The following is a 20324-nucleotide window of genomic DNA, read 5'->3' as shown; positions in this document are numbered from 1 at the left end:
AACGCTTGCTCTTTGATGAGGATAAGGAAAAACCATAAAATAGCTCATGCATATTTACCACACTATCCAGGTCAGAATATGTCATATTTCTCCTACACATTATGTAGAGCTCATACAGTTTGGTGACCATCCAACATACACATTCAGATTATCAATGACTGGAATATTAAAAATGGCATGTGTGTTATTGAATGTTGCCTTCCCAGAGACAGTACTGTATACTACTGTGTGTCATCACAGCAGTTTATTAACATGTGTCCAAACCAAACGTTAAAGAACTGGAAAAGGAATTATCAAATTCATTGCCTTAAGCAAGTGAAGCAATTTATTACCCAAATAAATGATGAAATTGATGGTAATAAAAATGTTCAGCACTTTTTCAAGATTTAGCATTTGTTCAGTCACAGAGGAAAGCCATAACAGTGGGCTAGAATTAATTGCACGGGATTACAAGCACAGCAGAGAGGCCAAGACTAGAAAATCTGGATGCAAATCATGTGAATTGCAGAGGTTTGAAGGAGGTCTGATCAGTGGCACAGACTCTAGTTGTAGATCTGTAACTAGTGTGTCCCACAGGGGTCAACACTGGGTCCAGTATTGATTGGCTTTTCATCAATGACTTGGATGAAGGGACAGGGTGCCTCCTCAGCAAGTTTGCTGATGATACAGAACTAGAAGGATTGGCTGGTATCCCAGAGTGCTGTGCTGTCATTCAGAAGGATCTAGACAGGCTGCAGAGATGGGCAGAGAGGACCCTTCTGAAACTTAACAAAGGCAAGTGCAGGGTCCTGCCCCTTGTGAGGAATAACCCCATGCACCAGGACAGGCCAGGGGGGTGACCTGTTGGAAAGCAGCTCTAAGAAGGATCTGGGGGTCCTGGTGGACAACAAGTTGTCCGTGAACCAGCAATATGCCCTTGTGGCCAAGAAAGCCAATGCTATCTGTGGTACATTAGGAAGAGCATTGCCAACATGTCGAAGAAGATGATCAGATGATCCTCCCTCTCTACTCAGCCCTGGTGAGGTCTCCCCTAGAGAACTGTATCCATTTCTGAGCTCTGCAGTACAAGAGAGACACGGAGCTCCTGGAGCAAGTCTAGTAAAGGGTTACTAGAATGATTTAGGGTCTGGAGCACCTCTCATATGAAGAAAGGCTGAGAGAGCTGTGTCTGTTCAGCCTAGAGAAGAGAAGGCTCTGGGGAGATCTGATCAGTGTGAAATTGAGAGGAGGGTGTCAAGAGGATGGGACCAGTCTCTTCTCAGTGGTGCCAGGAGACTGGACAAGAGGCAATGGCCATAAACTAAAACACAGGAAGTTCCACCTGAACATGAGGAAGAACTTCTTTACTGTAAGGGTGACTGAGCAGTGGAACAGGTTTCCCAGAGACGTTGTGGATTCTCCTTCCCTAGAGATATTCAAGAGCTGCCTGAACACAGTCCTAAGTAATGTGCTCTAGGTGATCTTGCTTGAGCAGGGAGGTTGGACTAGACCACCTCCGGTGGTCCCTTTCAACCTCAACCATTCTGTGATTCTGAGTTTAGAGCTGTTGTAGTATTTCATGAACTCTCTGCAGACTCAAGATCAAATACAACATTAGGTCTGATGTCACATTCTCCTTTCCTTGCTTATACTCTGGAAAGGAATTAATGCTTTGTTTACTTTGGATATTTATTAACAGACAGCCTGCTTTCTTGGAGAGCAAAATACTGCCATGCTGCCCGCACAGACTGCAATGGCTGAGGTTATGATCTCACGATTTTTAGGGTTCAGGCTAAAAAATCTATGCACAATGGCTCAGAAACTAGGTTTAGTGTGAGGATTCTTCTCAGCCCACTTACCTTCTTGCTGTATTATTTTACATTTCAGTAAATGGAAGTAACACTTGGTTGAAGGGTACAGTTTAGGTAATATTACACACATATATCTTTCTTATTGGGAAGTCTTCAACAAAAGCCCAGGAAGACTAATTATGCCTTCATGAGAGTTTACACAGAGTGCATTAATTTTCTTAAGGAAATTGTTAATGCTGCTTGTCTAGATAGAAAATCTTAAATTTTCCTTATTGCATCCCTTCAATGGAGAAAAGTTCATGACAAAACCCTTAACTAGGTTTATAGATGCATACTACCGTTTGACCTGAGACTACATGTTTTAAAGTACAGCCCATTCAAAATCACAGAATCATAGAATAGTTAGGGTTGGAAAGGACCTTAAGATCATCTAGTTCCAACCCCCCTGCCATGGGCAGGGACACCTCACACTAAACCATGTCACCCTGTCCAACCTGGCCTTGAACACCGACAGGGATGGAGCATTCACAACTTCCCTGGGAAACCCATTCCAGTGCCTCACCACCCTCACAGGGAAGAACTTCTTCCTTACATCCAATCTAAACTTCCCCTGTTTAAGTTTTAATCCATTACCCCTTGTCCTATCACTGCAGTCCCTAATGAAGAGTCCCTCCCCAGCATCCTTATAAGCCGCCTTCAGATACTGGAAGGCTGCTATGAGGTCTCCATGCAGTCTTCTCTTCTCCAGGCTGAACAGCTCCAACTTTCTCAGCCTATCTTCATATGGGAGGTGCTCCAGTCCCCTGATCATCCTCGTGGCCTCCTCTGGACTTGTTCCAACAGTTCCATGTCCTTCTTATGTTGAGGACACCAGAACTGTACACAATACTCCAGGTGAGGTCTCACGAGAGCAGAGTAGAGGGGCAGAATCACCTCCTTTGACCTGCTGGTCATGCTCCTTTTGATGCAGCCCAGGATACGGTTGGCTTTCTGGGCTGCAAGCGAACACTGAAGCCGGCTCATGTTCATTTTCTCATCAACCAACACCCCCAAGTCCTTCTCCGCGGGGTTGCTCTGAATCTCTTCTCTGCCCAACCTGTAGCTGTGCCTGGAATTGCTCCCACCCAGGTGTAGGACCTTGCACTTGGCATGGTTAAACTTCATGAGGTTGGCATCAGCCCACCTCACAAGCGTGTCAAGGTCCCTCTGGATGGCATTCCTTCCCTCTAGCGTATCAACCCAACCACACAGCTTGGTGTCATCGGCAAACTTGCTGAGGGCGCACTCAATCCCACTGTCCATGTCACCAACAAAGATGTTGAACAAGACAGGTCCCAACACAGATCTCTGAGGGATTCTGAAAGGGTTTTTTCAACATGAGGAAGAACATTTTCTTTAGGTTATTACAAGCTGCCACGTGTCAGGGTGATTGACAGAGGCTATTCCCTTATTTCTCTGTGTAGTTGTTCGTGTTTCTTTTCAACCTGTGTTAAGCTTGTAGCTTTTTTGACTCCAGGGGCATGTGGCTTTGAAAAACTGGAGTTAAGCAAAATCAATACTGGTTTGCTTCCATTCTGCAGCTCAGAATCAGGAAGATTATCAGATAATCAAAGTACAAAAATTTTAGATTCCATCTGTATTTAGTGACAGTCTCAATACATGATGCCAATGATTAAAGTTGCCTTCTGGTAGCTACTATAACATGACCTCGTAAAAATGTGATTATCAAAAATCTTTCTAGCCAGTATAACATAAAAAATTAGCAACTTAGAGGAGGGAAAAAAAAAGACTTCAGCTAGCTACAGCCTTCATAACAATGGACATTTTACATTCCTCTTTAGGCAGGTATCAAGCTGACAGTGTGCACATTTGCTTGATCTTTTATCAAGTCACAGCTGTCCTTGCCAAAATATCTTAGAACAAAGTGTTTGTGTGAACATACACATTGGAAGAGTAATAATAGGAGCAAGCCAAACCTGAAAAACCTCCAGCTCCTCTAAAATGAGCTCTCCACTTGCAGAGAAGTTGGTGGGTAGGACAACAACTTTTTGTACTGTTCCTTGATCTAGAAAAGATGAGAAAAAGTGAGACCTTGTAACAGAGAGAAATAAAAAAACAGATTAACTATTATCAATTATGCAAAGAAAGCATCAAAGCAAACACTATGACACAGAGGAAGGTAAGAAATGTTCAGTAATTTCTAGGGTTTTGGGGTCAGAAAGAACCATGAGATGATTCCTTATATAGGAATACTATATATGATATTATTCTCATATATGAACATGAGGAAGTCATGGTAAGACTGGACTAACTAGCATTACTGTTAACATTCTAACCAAAAAGATCAATGAAAATTAGTATCTTCTGTACTAGTTGTTGTACAGACACACAGAGAGAGGCAGTATCTATCCTAATGATCTTAGATAAACCCAGGTAAAAGGGAGCAACTGCAGAATTTAATATATATTCATATTCCGTAATCAAAGTGTAATAACAACTGATGACATGAAAGGAAAACCTTCCAAAGAATAACTCTTTATATAATAATGCTATATATACCTAAACAAAGTAAGATGAAAGCTTTTTTTTTTTGTCAGGATTAATAGACATTAATCAAGTCCATTACATATTGATAGGAGTTAGTATTTTGGTTCATAAGGAAAAGCGAGGTGATGATATTGTAGCCCTATCATGGCTGCCCTCTCAAAACACAGTTCCAATCCTCCCAAATCCACTCAGATCAAAGGAGAAAGAAGTAAGAAGGATGGGGCAATGGCAGTGTTTTGCAAGGCAGATATGATGAGTGAGACAAAAAGGATATTTGTGATTAGTTTTCCAAATTTGTTATGTGGAAAGAATATATGAGATGGAGGGGTCCATCTGTGAAGGCTGTGAAAGCCACTGAAATACTTCTGATGTGGCAGAAAAGATAGACAGGGAGAATCATAAGGGCAAGCATTTTTACTTGGAAAAGCACAGCACATAGAATTCCTCTTGCCTGAAAGGGCTGGAAATTAGTGTGAGCAGAATGAATTTATTTGCTCAATATGGAATTCTGAGGAATGAGACCACATGGTACAGATTCTGTTTGGCCTTCAAAAGTTTTATGAGCAAAAACTTGTGCAGTTAGTACAATATAGGTAAGTATCTACATGTATTTTTATGAATTTGTGACTGGGGAAGGAAATATCAGCTTCCTCTTTGGCAATTCATGATGTAGACAACATAATCTAAAAAAGGCAATTTTGCTTTTGCTTTAAGGTCAGTGACTGAATTCCATAGCTGGAGCTGCAGGGCAAGTTGGTTACAGTAAATAATTTACATCTTATTTCCTTGGAGGAAGCCAGCAAATAATCATATATTTTATTTTTAAAAAATAAGGTTCAAAGCCAGAATATTGATCTGTAATGGTCTGACCACACACAGAGACCACATAGCAGCAGTTTGTCTCTAAAAAAAAGGAGAAGAGAAATTGAATGCTGACAAGACTCTAAAATATGTAGCTATTAATTGTACGTGCTTAGGGCAGGTTAGGCATGAATTTTTCATGAGGCTTTTCTATGGAGAACATTTATTCTCATTATACAATGGCACGATAAACTAGTTCCTTCCGAAGAAACTTTACTGAAACTAAATCTTGTGATAGTACAGCTGTGGTCTAGACTGGGTGCCAGTATTAGCAAAGCTATGAGAACCTGAGAGTGATTTACTAACTGCCAGGACCCACCGAAGCTTTAAACTGCTGCAGATGCATCTCTTGTTGGAGCTAAGCAGAAGCATGTGCATGTGTGTGTGTATTTCTGCTCCTACTAGAGGGAATAAACCACTCACAAATATACAAAGCTGAAGTCCAATCTATCTCTGCTTCTTTGCATCCTTTTATCAGTGTCCTCTCTTAAACATTAAACTATACTGTAAAAAAAAGGCACAGTTGCAGCTTTTTGTGGCTTTTTTTTTTCAGCTGCCTGCAAAGCGTCAGCTACCTGTAACCCTGACACACAGGGCACTAAGCATGTTGACAGTGACCTTACCTGCAAAGGAATGTGAGGCTTCTGAGCCTCTGGAGAACCGGTTTATTTCAATGATCCATTAGCACATGCCACACATTTAAAATTCCTAAGCTGTCTTCAGTTCCCAAGCATAGCCCCAAACTGAAATAAGAAGCTGAGGGGAGATTTTATCCTGGCCACTGGCACAGAAAATACTGATAATGCCTGACGCCAAGTCCTTCTTGTCCTAATAACCTTTCCTATTTGAAAAGTAGGTTCCTATCTACCTTTTTGTCACACCCCAGCAAAATACACAGAGTTAAGGACTGTTTACCTTGGTATTCATTCCCTTTGACTCAATATTTCACCATTTGCTTTGACTCAGTATTGTACCATGAGAGACATATCCTTTCAGAAAGGAATGTTCCATTGTTTTAAAGGAAACTTAATACAACATTTAAAATAAATATTCACTTTAGGTAAATAAGGCAATAGAAATCTATTCATTAAATAAAATCACTTAAAGCAGGGGATTCCAATCAGCTGTATATACATATAAACATACTTCAAACAATACATGGTGTATAGGTTATAGCCCTCCACCGATTCTAAAACCAGTTTTTCTACTGTTGCTCAGACTTTTCCTTAATAAATGAAAGGCAAATGTTTATGCCTGAAAACCACTTCTTACTCCTTTCTCAGTAGAACTGATGTCTCCACTATAAGCTCAGTAGCTGACAAATCAAGTCACTTACTTACACATGTTCATTACAGAAAGCTTATGGTACATCTGAGTTGTGTTGAAAAACTTACTTGATTATTCTTTTTAACGGCAAAGCAGCAAACTAAATTCCCTGGGTCAGAAGGAAGGTTGGAAAGGATGCAGTGCTGTGCACGGCAGGAGATATATGCAAGTAGCAGTGCATGAGCTGTTTCCCTGTGTATTTCATAATAGATAATCTTTTGTATTGTAAGCCAGGCATAACAGATCAGCAATGTATGAAATGTCAATGTATGAAATTATAAGCTGATTCTGTAAAAAGAAATAAAAATGAACAGGATGGTTTCCTTGGCCATTTACTTGTCACTTACAGATACCCACTTGAAAACAGTTCAACATTGTTATGATTTCACATTGTCATGAAAAAAGCTATAGTTTCTCCAGAATATCAATCCACCACCAGAAAGCATGAAGTGAAGAAGCAGATTTATGCTCACCACTTCCCTGACTTTTCACTGGGAGCTGTTTGCAGCCTCACATCAGGCCAGCAGCCTGGGAGTTAAGGGCAGATGGAGAAATGAAAAAGAATATCTCTCAAGGTGATGTTAAGAGGACGTGAGCTACTCATAATGTTTCAAACCTGCTTGAGTGACTGCAGATCTCTCAGCTTGACAAGCAAGAAAATCTTACTGAGATTGTGTTCCCTCTGAGAGGACTGAGAAACAGGGAACAGCAAGGGAGGAAAGTGCTTAACATCCTGTAGACTGAAAAATGGTATAGAGTATGTAGAGGTGGAAATAGGGAAATTGGTCCAATAAATAATTCAAGGAACAAGGAAGAGACAATAATAATAATAGTAATAAATATTATTAATAATAATCCTTGATATTCAGTGCATGATTCTGGGCTGGTATAAATCAGCTAAGCTTCATTAATGCCAGTTGGACTATGCCTGATTACAGTAATTCCTGGTCTGGCTGACAATGGGCAATGATCAACAATGCAAATGAACAGCAACGCAAAATGCACAGGTGTTTGGCTGAATCTGCAGGTCTGAGTTTAAACCTCGTTCTCTGGATTTTGACTAGCTTTTCTTTCCCCAGCCCTAAGTAAACACTGAAGTTGTCAGTATTGTGACCTTCAAAGAGAGTCAGGACCCACCTACCCCTGAGCCACATCATATGCACAAATTGAACAACAAATAACCCCCCTGACTTTTCCACATCATAAAGAAATTACTGCAATGGACACTGAACTGCTATTCTGACAGGAGTTTCATAGGGAGACTTCCTGATGTGTCTGAGACCCTCTGAAATATTTACTCAGCCTAATGGCAACTAAATTATTTTTGGTCTCTGATCTGAGCTGAACCTGATGCAAAACAAATAACGTTACAGAGAGAAAAAGAAAGCAAAGAGTTGGATGAGTTGGTCACTGAAATGTTTTGAATGACTCAGATGCTATGACCAAGAGGAAGAAGCAAAATCTCTCTGCCACCTGTTGTGCCAGTGTTGTGCAACATCATCTTGCCAAGCTCAGAGTCACGAAGCTGTAGCCAGCAATTCTACAGGAGGCAAAATTGATCTTCTGACCAGATTATCTCTTTCCCTTAGAATCTGTAGCTCATTGCATGATTTTGGCTACTGCATTACCAGAGGCTACTGTTGTCTGCAAGAGCTAGTTTTCCAAAAAGACAGCCATCGTATAACACCATGAAAAAAACTATTACAACCTTATGCTCTGAAGGCAATTACTACATCCAGACTTTGAAAACAAGTGTTGCATCAGAGAAGAAAAGAAAATAAGAAACATCAATGAACCTCATGCTGCATAAGATGCATGTGGCCCAGATTAATCATCTGAATAAATCACACTCAAGTCTGATGTGCTTTTTCATGACAAAAACCTAGATCTCTTTCCATGGAAACATATCCTATCTTGATAGGAAGGGGCTGAAAAACGTCCTATTGGTGCCCATGGCTGTTTAATGTACCCAAGTTTGACCCAGACATTTAAATATTTTCATAACACCAAGAGCAATAAAAAACCCCATGCATAATCTTTCAGTTGTGCAATCGGCATGTACTTTGACCGAAGGCTTTCGCACTGCAAGCAGTAGGTGGCATGCTTAAAAAATAAATATTAATCTCAGGAAAACATTCTTATGCTGCTTTACTGCTGCTTTAAAACTCAGATGGAAAACAATCTATCCAAGGATAAACAGAAAACATTGAAAGCTTGGGTTCTTTATAAATAACTGCAATGAGTAAAGTAATTCCAGTAAAACTCTAAGATGAATCAGACTTCAGGACTGAATCCCATCCTAACACAGAACTGGAATAATCAAAGCAGAATTATAACCCCAAATTCCTGAACTGAATATGTTATTACCTATTGCATAGGGAAAAAGTACCATCGGCATCGCTCTTGTCAAATATGCAAATGAGAGATTACATTCTATCCAGGTAAATTATCCTTCCAGTTTCTGTTTGGGAAGATGAGGTATACAGCACTGCTCTCTTGTAGCACTGACATCTACCATTAAAGACTTGCTTGTTACTTAAATCAGCTCATTTCAGAAGGGTGAAGAGATCCCTTTGAGTGGACTTAACAAAACTAGCAAGTTTTGTTAAGTGCTTTGGGAATCTTCATGTTGAAAAATATAGGGAAAACAGGAGATCATTATCATTTAAAAAGTGGGTGGAATGCTGCAAGAACAATGTCTGTCAGTGGGATTTTGTTAGCTATGTAAGCGAAGGAGGGAGAAAAGCAGTGCATTAACTCTGGGCATGGACCAGCTCCTGTAAGCTCAGAACTTTCATATGGAGTTGCAAAGGCAACAGTACATTTTAGTTCACAATAATGTGAAAAATGACACAGCTGCCAATACCCTCCTATGCCATGGCTGCATGATGAAAACCACTGGAGTTCTTGGAGCTTTATTCTTCTGTTATTCCTCACTTGCATTCAGGAACTAATTTATTACTAAATCTATAGAGGAGGAAGAGAGGAAAAGCTAAGTATTTTGAGTGCTCTGCATCTGGCAAGACATAAAACACTCCAATTTCAAGCATGAGACAGGTCACTGACAGTGACAGACATGGCTGGCAACATCTCAGTTCAGCAGCAGTAATTCATCATCGGAGCTGAGTGCAATTGTCACCAGGTGTCAAGTCCCATTGTCTCTGGCTGTGGGGCTCCAGGCTCCCAAGGAAATTATCACATGAAATTCTCCTATACAATGTGGTTTTTGCATTTGCTGGGATGAACTGACACCAAAGAAAATCTCCTCTGCATTCCTTTTGACACTTAATATCTCTATCAAATCCTCCCGAGCAGAGAATAAAGAAAACAAATTTCTCCTCTCAGTGGCTGAAGCTCAATTCCTTTTATTTAAAAGGGCTGAGAAACGCAGTAACTCCCATTGCACCAGTTTCTGTTGAGGAAGACCTTGGAAGCTATTAATGTCCTGTGACCTACTCAGGAAGAATACTACCTCCACTCCAACTAACTAGAAAGCAGACAATGACCCTCATCTCCAGTGTAATGCAGAAGATAAAGCAATGAAAGTATCAAGAGCCACAGTTTATGTGTTTGATCCATAATGAATCCCATGCTGATGCAGAAAAGAGGATTAAGAAGCTGAGGTATGTTAATGTTTTTAATGAATCACAGGTGTATGTGTGAGGCCACACTGATCACTTATAAACAGTAACAAGCTTATCAAAATATAAAGTGAAATTATCTATATTTATCTGTTGCAGAATTACTAAAGTGCTATATATCAATACCGTGATTTCATGCAAATTTCAGATATTCAATGCATTTCTAGTATTAACTACTACTGCTACATTAAGCATCTTATATTGGTTGGAAACTTACATATCCTTATCTTTTCCACTAATCTTTAGTAGAATTTTCCTCTAGATAATATTAGGTGTTTTTAGAGGATTTTAAAACAATGGCACCACTATTTAAAGAAATGCATAGAATGTTTGTTTGAAAGATCTGTACTAACCTACTCAACCTATTAGTCTGGCTAAACACAGCAATTTACAGGAATAAAGCTAACAGAAAGCCAAACCTAACTTTTTGTGCAGTTGTATAACGATAAAAGAGAAAGTAACTACATCTCTGATATATCTACAATAGTGTACAAAACCTCTTTTCTTCTGTAGGAAAGCAGGAAAATAACCCTCAAAGGTCCCAAAATCAAGAAATATAGCTGCATTAATTAAACTAAAAGTACAATGTGGTTTCAGGTTGGGGTGTGTGTGCATGAAAATCACCTTGAAGAAGGCCTTGTCCTAATTAATTTGTTAGTTTCCAATAACTGCAAGTAGGATCAAAGATATATTCATGAACATCTTAGAACTCATTTATCAAGTGCCAGCCAAGTATACAAAAAATACCTAGATCAAAACCTGATGAAATTCCTAATGTGATTCATTACCCAGAGCTTCCTCTACCCTGACTATGCCTCACAGTATACTAGGCATTCACAGTACAGGAGATGGTGACCTGGCAAAGGTTTGACACAAGAACATTGCGTCCTTTCAGGACTCATAAACTCCTTTCAGGTAATTGTAGACAGTGATAAGGACTCTCCTGAGCCTTCTCTTCTCCAGACTAAACAACCCCAGTTCCCCCAGCTGCTCCTCATAAGTTTTGTTCTCCAGATCCTTCACCGGCTTCGCTGCCCTTCTCTGAACCCGCTCCAGCACCTCAACTGTAGTGAGGTGCCCAAAACCAAACACGGTGTTCGAGGTATGGACTCACCAGTGTCAAGTACAGGGGAATGACTGCTACCGTAATCTTGCTGGCCACACTATCTCTAAGGATGGAGAATTCACAAACTTTCTAGGTCCTTCTTCCAATGTTTGATGATGCTGATGGTGAAAACCTTTTCCTGTATATCTACTTGTAAACTGTTTTCAGTCCCTTTCATCCTGACACTGAGCACTTTGAGATGAGTCCAGATATCTTTTTTTTTTCCCATTAGCTAGTAGAACCCTCCCATTAGACAGTCATCAACAGCAGTAAGATCTCCCCTTTGCTTTCTCTGTTTAAATCCAATTCTCTCAACCTCCCTCAACTGATCTTGTTTCATCAGGTCAAAATATTTCTTGTACTGGGGAGCCCACAACTGGACATGGTACTCCTGACAGGAGCCAAATACAGGGGAAGAATCCTTTTCAATAACCTGCTGGCTGGATACACTTTTGCTAATACAACACAGCATGGAATTGCCCTCCTTTGGCACAAGGGCACCCTGCAGATTTTGATAGTTGAGAGGTTTTTATAAAAAGAGTGAAGAGAGTTCCCTTTAATCCTGCCACTATAGAAGCCTGACATTTTTTAGCACCAGCTTCCTAAATCTATTATAACAAGATGGTTATTCCCAGCCCCATGTGAGTTTGTTGTCAGACATGGTTATTCTACAAGCAGAAAACAACCAGGACCCCAATAATACGTGAACCATAAAAGTAATGCAAGCCATCTCTGTAATTATTTTCTGATGTTCAGAGATGTATTTGTTCTCCTAGGGTTCTTTTCCTTTGTTCTACCTGAAACCATCTGTAGTAAAAAAGATTAGCCTTCATGCCTATCAACCTATAATGCCCTGTTAAGCCAGTGGGAGTTTCAGACGTGACTGAATCCTAGGGTCTAACCAGAGTACCACTCCACCTGTCTGCTTCAATCAAAATACTGTGATTTATATCTGAATATTTTAAAAGATCAAAACTGATCAGTATGAGAATCACTTGACCTGTTCACTGCAGACTTCAGAAGCATTAGACCAGACTCAAATTTGACATCATAACTAAAAAAAAATGTAGGTTATATGAGATAGAAATTATTTTAGAATACTTGGACCAAATTCTGTGTCCACTGCTGTTAAGACTCCATTTGTTTCTTTTGCTCTGCTAAGTGCTTCCATATTTTTACTTGTTTTACCTTTTCTTTTGCAGAGTTGTTATTTCTGCTTTTGTATCATCCTGATGAGATTGTGTTTTTCTTCAGAAGAAGTTTATAGAGAATATATTGAATAATGATGATGAGAGCATACAAAACAATACAAAGCCAGACTTTGGTAATTTTATTCGTGTTAGAGAGCATCAAATTCTAATGTGGAATCATGTTGCAGACAAACCATATTCAAACGAAGCATTACAATTTAGATTAAATACAATACACACAAGTATAGATTTTGGTCTCAAAATTCCTATCAATATATTGTCTCTCTTGTACATAATTAACCTCTGTAGTAAACATAAAAATGCACAGAAAGTAAAAAGAATGTAATTTATGGGTTACTACAGATTTTTTTGTAGATAGAAAATATGTTTAAACAAATGTTTCTGAAAACTGTAAGTTGTACAAATCAGAATTGATTGCAAATTATAATGCAAAAGGGGGGAACAACTGCTGCTAAATTTGTCTTACCTGTTCCAAGAAACAAGACGTGATATCTCCCATCAGCAGCATTCACTCGATCCACAGCAATCTTTGTATACTTGTAGTCAGCTCCTATCCGGATGATTAATGGCCTCTTGTGTATTGGGTAAATGGGATTAAACATCAAAGGGTGATTCCTGATGAAGGTCACAACATCATCTGGAAACTCTTTGGTTGTCCGCATATTAGGTGTGAAGGCTCCTCCTGGACACTGTAAGAAACATGCACAGTAATGCTTAACAATACTTGCCACCTTTCAGAGAGTTTTCTTCTCCAAGTCATTTACAAATATTGACAGATAGTTGACAAAGTTAAGTTCCCAAAAGAGCACTTCAGGCTCTGACTGAAAGGAATTATGTTCCAGTAAAGGGAATGGAGTGCTTGAATAGCTCTGTTTTGAACTCCCATCAATTCCAATAAAGCAAACACAAATGTATTTTTGCATTTTCAAAACTCAGCTTGATGGCAAAGATCTATACTTCTGGACCTGTTTCCACATTCTTTATGCTTCCAAACTGCCTGTTGAAAAAACAAAATTCCAAGTGATTGGTATGGGAAGATAGGAAGCTTTTGCACCTGGTTTGTTACAGAATTAGTACAAAGGCAAAAGGTAAAATCTGATACTTAACTGTACTTTGGTCAATATCCTTCTAGCTATTGCATTGATTATGAGATAGCAAAAATGCCTGTGACTCATCTTCATTTGAAAAAGCAATAATATGGAGTTGATGAAGGGGTCCCAAGGCAACTTATTTATGTCTGAAAAGACTGACCATTCACAGGATCTTGTCTATAGATTCCCCTATGCCCCAGAAATAACTGGTCCATGAATACTCTGGATGCTTCTTTAAATGTCATGAAGAACCATCCAAACAATTAGCCCTGAGGCATTCTGGACATCATGAGGAAATAAAAACAATCTTAGAAAACTCAAGTGTTTTGAAACTAAAAGAAAACTGTGGGAAATCAGGAGCTATGTCAGGAACTGGTACAATAGTCTGGATGTTAATTTACATGACTTTTTTTCAGCTACCATTACCTCACTTATGGCTGCTCCTGAGCTTTTATTTCCCCCATTACCAGACTTCTGAGCTGCAAAACTCTCCTCAGAGTATTGGAGCTATTCAGAAATGTTTCAACATGATTATTTTTTTCCAATTGGAAAATGTTGATTTCTTCAATATGAAGTATTTAATGGAAACTTCTTTATTTTGATGAAGACCATTCTTACGTCTAGGATGGAATGTCTGGCCGAAACCACAGACACAAAACCAGCTAGTAGCTTAGGGAGAGATTTACCTCACCTGACTTCTACTGTCTCAAAGTCAGACATTTATTCTTAGATATCTAGGTTTCCTCTGTAGCTAGTAATTGAGACTAGATGCCCTGCTTTTAGATGGCTAAAATTACAGAAAATGAATCATACTCTGAGAGGCTAAGAAAACTCACTGGGGATGTATGAGTCATGTGTTCAGCCTACCTGATGCAAGCAAATGCTAGAATCTGGGACTTCACCTCCCAGGGGATACCTCTAACCACCAGACAGGAGTGCCCCTTCTACCGTCACTTCTAGAAGATGTTCCATCTTATGAGCCTAATTATTTTTTGGGCAATACCAGAAGCCAAGTAGAGAGAAGACTGCAGCCTAACACCAGGCTTTTGAACCATCTTCTGGCACAATTAGGATTTAATTATTTATACAAAATAGGACAGGTCTAGTAGGAATTCTTTAAAAGAAACTGCTCTGACATCAGTTACCTTCAGGAAGAAGAACCGGGACTCAGCTCAGATATGGATTTCTTCCCATCTGATGTCCTTGACAATTGATTCTTCTGGACTTTGATTTATTCTGAGGGTTTTGGTATGGTTCTCATTAGAAATGACTCTACAGGCTAGCCCACTAAGATTGCTCAAAAGAATCTAATTTTTATCATCTTGTTTGCTCTACTCCTTCCCTCTGTGGCACTTCCATCCACAGTCTTCCAGGAAATGTATCGAGCTATCTGCTAAGATTAGTAACAAGTGCTGAAAAACAAACCATGTTCATAAATCTGCGGGCTATTAGCAAGATTATTCTACCTGGTAGTGATCAGCCAGACCCCAGTTCCTCTCCAGAGGGATTCTGTTTCACAAGCAGTTCAAATTAAACTTTCCGGTCCCAAACAGCTCAGTTAAAAGAAGACTAATACTTTCAGTCCTTCCATTCTTGAACTGGAGATCGCAAGACATTTGTGACTTCCTGCAAAAATGTTTGTGCTATGGTTCACCCCAGTATGACCCTAAAAACTTACATTATAACATTGTTCTTAGCAAAGCCTTAACAAACATCTTTAATCAATTAATTCTTTCGCTATCCCCCATATAAACCAATGGCAATCAACAGATGTTACTGAAGCACCCTATAAGCAATCCCTTTCCTGAAGGGATTGAATGTGTATCCTTTACACCTCATTCAAGGACTTGGAGATACAATACTTATGTTCACAGTTGATAAACATGCAGTTAGACTGCAGAGGGAAACAGAATTCTTTAATTTATAGCATATTCCCCAACATGCTGTAGGTACAATAACTATTTCTGTAAACTCTGAAAAATGGAAACTATCCTCAAACATCACTGAATTTAGTAGCAAGGTACCAATTATGTAATATTTTTTTTTCCTTTCTTTTTTCCATAAGTAAGGTTTTCTTGTGGACGAAAAAAGAAACCATTGGTATTTAGTGAAGGGCAGCCAAACACTCGAGTTGATTATGGCCAAACAAATGTATTGCTTTATTTAATCCTACTGAAGCCACACCGAAGCCTTTTCCCTGTTTACCCAATGTACTGAGACACAACAAACATTAATTTTTGTCCAGAGGTTTAGTATCTCTTTAGGCAATAGTAAATTAGGATTTTCCATGTCCTATAAAAAGGCATCCCTGTCTAGTTCAGCATCCCAGAAGATGCCAAAACCCCTATGTTCCAGAAGAAAGAGGCACATGCCCTATAGCCTACAAGCAGGGTTATTGATAGTTAACCCTTTGAACACAAGTTCTGAGCAGCAAAAAAACCTCCACATCCTAATTTTTACAAATGCTTTGATATAAGTGAAAAATAGAGTTTGTGGCGTGCATTTAAAAGTGGAACTATTTGGCAGTGAAATAAAGCAACGTCAAACAAGCCCCAGCTTAGAAAATATACTTTTAAGATACTGTGTTGTGGCTGAATTTTGAGGAAGCACAGAAAAGCCAGTGATCAGAAAACCAGCAATGATCAATGATCATCTGAAAATAATCCCTTTTGCCTTTATTCTTTGTGTAAGCTACAGTCTAAGAATTTATCTTCAAGTTCAGAGCTCACTGGCACATCTGAAAAATGTAGATAATTTCTGTCACCACGTCAAATCCAAATCTGAATTTTCTTTTTCCCTTTCCATCCGGCTTCTCAATTTCTTAGGTCCATCTGGAATACCTCATAATCCTCCATGAGGTGAACCAAGAATAACATGGCAGTGGTTGAGGAAACAATATTCTGAAGCAGCAAGAAACTGTAACTAAGTGTCATAGTCACATACAGTCCATTATCCCAGAATAAATAATATTTATTTATGGATTAAACACAGACAAGTAATTGGCAAGCCTGCATAAACATCTTTATACTTACAGTGCCGGGTCGTGGGTAAGGAATTCTGCCCTGATATGGAATCAGCTGGTGGTTTGGGCCCTCCTTGTGTGCAAATGGCCCATTGAACACAGTCTGGATGTCGGATAGATGATACACACACACAGCTGAGCCTTTAAATATGGAGCTGAAAGACAGTAGGAAAAGGTTAGTATTGCAATCTACCTACTTTTGTAGAGCTTTTCCATCATTTTGCTTTTCCATCATGATCCAAGGATGAAGCAGATATCTAAAATAATATATTTAATACAATTTAATGCTTCTACAACATGGATTTAATACATTTAAAAATAAACTAATCTAGTTTCCCAAAATACACCATTACTCCTTAGAGACCTAGCACCTTTTTGAACACTGAACTATAAAAAGAGGAAGGAAGGTACTGCCCTACTAGTGGGAAAAGAAAATTTCCTAATGCTCAATATAAAAGAAATATAATCCGGCCCCGGTTATATCAATGCCAAAAATATTGCTGACTTCAGTGAGACAAGAGTTTTATAAACTTTGTACTGCCAAGCTCAGCACAGGTTTCCAGAACTCCCTACCAGTATATTAACCACAAGACCTCCTTGAGCCTTTTAAATATGTGGATAAAATATTAATCAAAACATCCGGTGCAATTACAATTGGATAGATTGTTACAATCAGTTTCCAACTTTTCTAAGCAAAATAAGGACAGGTTGTGGCTGTAAAGGCATTACTACTATACAGTCCTCAAATCCACCCACAAAACTGGTTTTACAGAGACCTCTTCAAGAGGGCTGAAGCTTGATGTTTCCTGAATCATGTTTCTGGGGGATCACTTATGAGAAGGGCCTGGTTTTTCCACCACTCTGGGTTCAGTAGTGGTCTCAGATGGTCTCAGGCAGCACAAGCCCTGAATGGCCTCCATCACCCCTTAATAATGAAGGGTACTAAGGCAATAACTTCCAGAGTGATGCTAAGGTTGACTGTAGTGAATTAAGTCCCTTTTTTCTCTCACTGCATATAAGGCTTGAAATATGTATCCTAACAAATTGGAAACTCCAGATGGTCTAAAATCTGCCTGATGTTAACTGCAGTATGAAGATAATCCAAGTAACTCTGTTTTCAACTGTCAAAATAAAAAAACACTCTAGAAAAAAACTAAAACATTACACATAATGTCTAAACAAGGAATGTGCAATCCACATTGCTCTCAGTTGTATATGGATTAATAGGAGGAACCTTTTAGGTGGATTATGGTATTTGTGGAATTTTAGTAGGTATTAATAAGTTTTAACAAATTTATTTCCAGATGTTTTATGTTAGATTTACAGCAGATTATGCCACTAAAATAACTTGCTTTAATATTACTTGGTTTCCCTCTGTATGGTTTAGATAAAAATACTAATAATTATTTGCTGGCATGTTTCTCACTTGCTACTGTTATGAGTTGGATGTCTACAGAGGTGAATCTAAAGGAACTGTTAAGGAGTAAAAATCCTTATAATTGCTGTATTCAGCTAGGTAACACATTCAAGGTACTGAACAAAGAGAAAGGATGCACAGATCGTGTGATTCACAATAACAGAAAAGTATGAGTGTAAAAACCTCAATAAAGAGAGAAAACAGCTTGAGAGCCAAGAAAAAGTGAAGTTTTGTCTTTGTTGTCACTGTATATGGTCCTGTGATTCAAACCTCATTTCCACTGCAGAAATACCAGAAGGATTAGGTAAAAGTGTTTCTAGTTCAAGCATGTTGCATCCACAACCTAATCATAAGTGTGGTTTTACTGCTAAACATAATCTCAGCATTTTCTCCTTTTGTGTAGTAGGAAGCATAAAATATAGACAGCACCAAACGTTTACAAGTGATGGGATTCTTTTTCTCCCAATGAAACATCATAATATCATATTCACATATTTGGGACAGCAGATCCCTGGATCCACATGAAAAGAAGACAGAAAAGCATTTCAGGAAAAAAATATTTTTTCATTAAAGAATTTTCAGTAGAAATTATCATTTCAGGAATTATTAGTAATAAGTTAAATAATTTGCTAATTTGATCAAACAAAAAAAAGCAGAAAACTTTTTTGAAGGTAATAACAGCTAAATAATACAGGATATCAGAAATCAGCAAGCTGCAACTATTTCTACTCTGTACACTACAGAGAAAAGTGACAAAAGGAAGAGATTAGGGATGGCACAATCTGTTGCTCCACCTGTTGGTCTATCTTTGTGGAGAGTTTCATCACAGTAAGTCATAGCTAGTACTTCCACTGTCGTTGGGAGCTCACTGAATGCTTTCTAAACTGGATAGTAAGTGAATACTACAGACTGATCATGGGCACATCGATACCAAGAGTAGTGATACTGAGACTCTTACTCCTGCATGTGAACGATGGCCACAACAGACATACAAAATTGCACAGCACAGCCTCACAAACCATCACTTTCAGTTTTCATATAGAAAACTGGGCACTTCAGAAAGGTAATCCTTTTCAGAATCTCCCCAGTTACCTTGATGTTGTAAAAATTCCATACACAAGTGTTGTTCTGGGGTTATCAGTCTCTAGAAGAAACACATCCTCTGTAAGAAAGAAAAGGAAAATAAAAAGGTTTGAATACTAATAAAACCTTTATTTTCCATTTTAATTTATGACTTTTTTGCTGCTAAAGTCAACAGTAGTTTTGTCTCTGACTTGAATGGGGAAAAGCCGACTTGTATGAATGGACCTATGTATATATCTAGCATTTGAACATTCAGAAGCAGATTTGGAGATTAGTTCCATGCCATCTAGCCTTATGAAGACAGAAGGCAAAGATTTTCAAATATGTTGAGGATCCATGTCACACATTTCTCTCAGCTGGATCTTGTTTCAGCAGGTTGTTTAACAGTAGGCAAACCTTTAAGTTGCAGTAGGTCAAAGATGAAGAGTTCCTATTGATTTAATCCAAAGCAGGACAATTAGGCGTTTTATTGTCCAGTACACACTCCAGATGCCCTCACTAACTCATTTTCAACATGATATGAATGACACACAGCTTTGCAGTGAAGACACTGAGAGATGTAAACCTCCCAGCTCCCACTGTGTAGGGATTTACTGACTGCACTACGCAAAATCTTACCTACTCACTGAACTGAATTTGCCACCATTGTGTCTGCTGCATGGATCATTCACTGGATATCCGCAGTGTTTCACATGGTGAACTGAAAATCTAAGTGCCTGAATGAATCCTGAGAAACTGTATTTATTCACAGTACTATTGCTGGTGTCAGGAAAACAATTTATTAGCATGTATCAGTATTATTTTGAACTATTGAGTCCTCTACCCAGTGATCAAAAAAGAAAAACTGTATTGTAGAAAAGCTGTGTGTTACACAGTGGTATAAGAAACAGTTTCAAGAAGACGCATGTTAAAAAACCTCTATCACAGTCTTAACTAAGAGCAAAATAACAATAGACTTCCCTCACGTTCCCTTCCTAACATTAATTCTTTATAATTCCTTTGCATAGTCAAGATTAATTACTTTTATTTCAAAGTTAACGATTATTACCCAAAGAGATTTATAAGGATTTTTACATTTCCTGTCTTAAAACTGCAAAGGGAATTTCATCATGAATTTCTAGAGCCAAAATTTCACCATCAACAACCCGACTAAGGAGCTGTGTGAACTTCAGTAATTAAATATGCACAGAGTGCGAGATATAGATAAAACTTTTAAGGGATTTTATTGCC

At 38.7% G+C, this 20324-nt stretch overlaps 1 protein-coding gene across 1 annotated transcript in view; it reads right to left on the bottom strand.

Annotated features, from left to right (window-relative positions):
* SEMA3C (semaphorin 3C) overlaps positions 1-20324 on the bottom strand; it is a 122843-nt gene that overhangs the window by 13983 nt on the left and 88536 nt on the right. The window contains exons 10-13 of the mRNA XM_061467313.1: positions 19104-19173; positions 16605-16749; positions 12948-13170; positions 3767-3855 (exon numbers count right to left, since the gene is read on the bottom strand). Coding sequence (XP_061323297.1) covers positions 3767-3855; positions 12948-13170; positions 16605-16749; positions 19104-19173 — 527 coding nt within the window. The remainder of the gene's footprint in view (positions 1-3766; positions 3856-12947; positions 13171-16604; positions 16750-19103; positions 19174-20324) is intronic.

The sequence above is a fragment of the Pezoporus flaviventris genome, unplaced genomic scaffold (assembly GCF_033815535.1).
Source record: "Pezoporus flaviventris isolate CSIRO_AGI_PZ_B2104156 unplaced genomic scaffold, CSIRO_AGI_Pfla_v1 ptg000045l, whole genome shotgun sequence".
Classification (NCBI taxonomy): Eukaryota; Metazoa; Chordata; class Aves; order Psittaciformes; family Psittacidae; genus Pezoporus; species Pezoporus flaviventris.
This window is presented reverse-complemented; position numbering and strand designations above follow the sequence as displayed.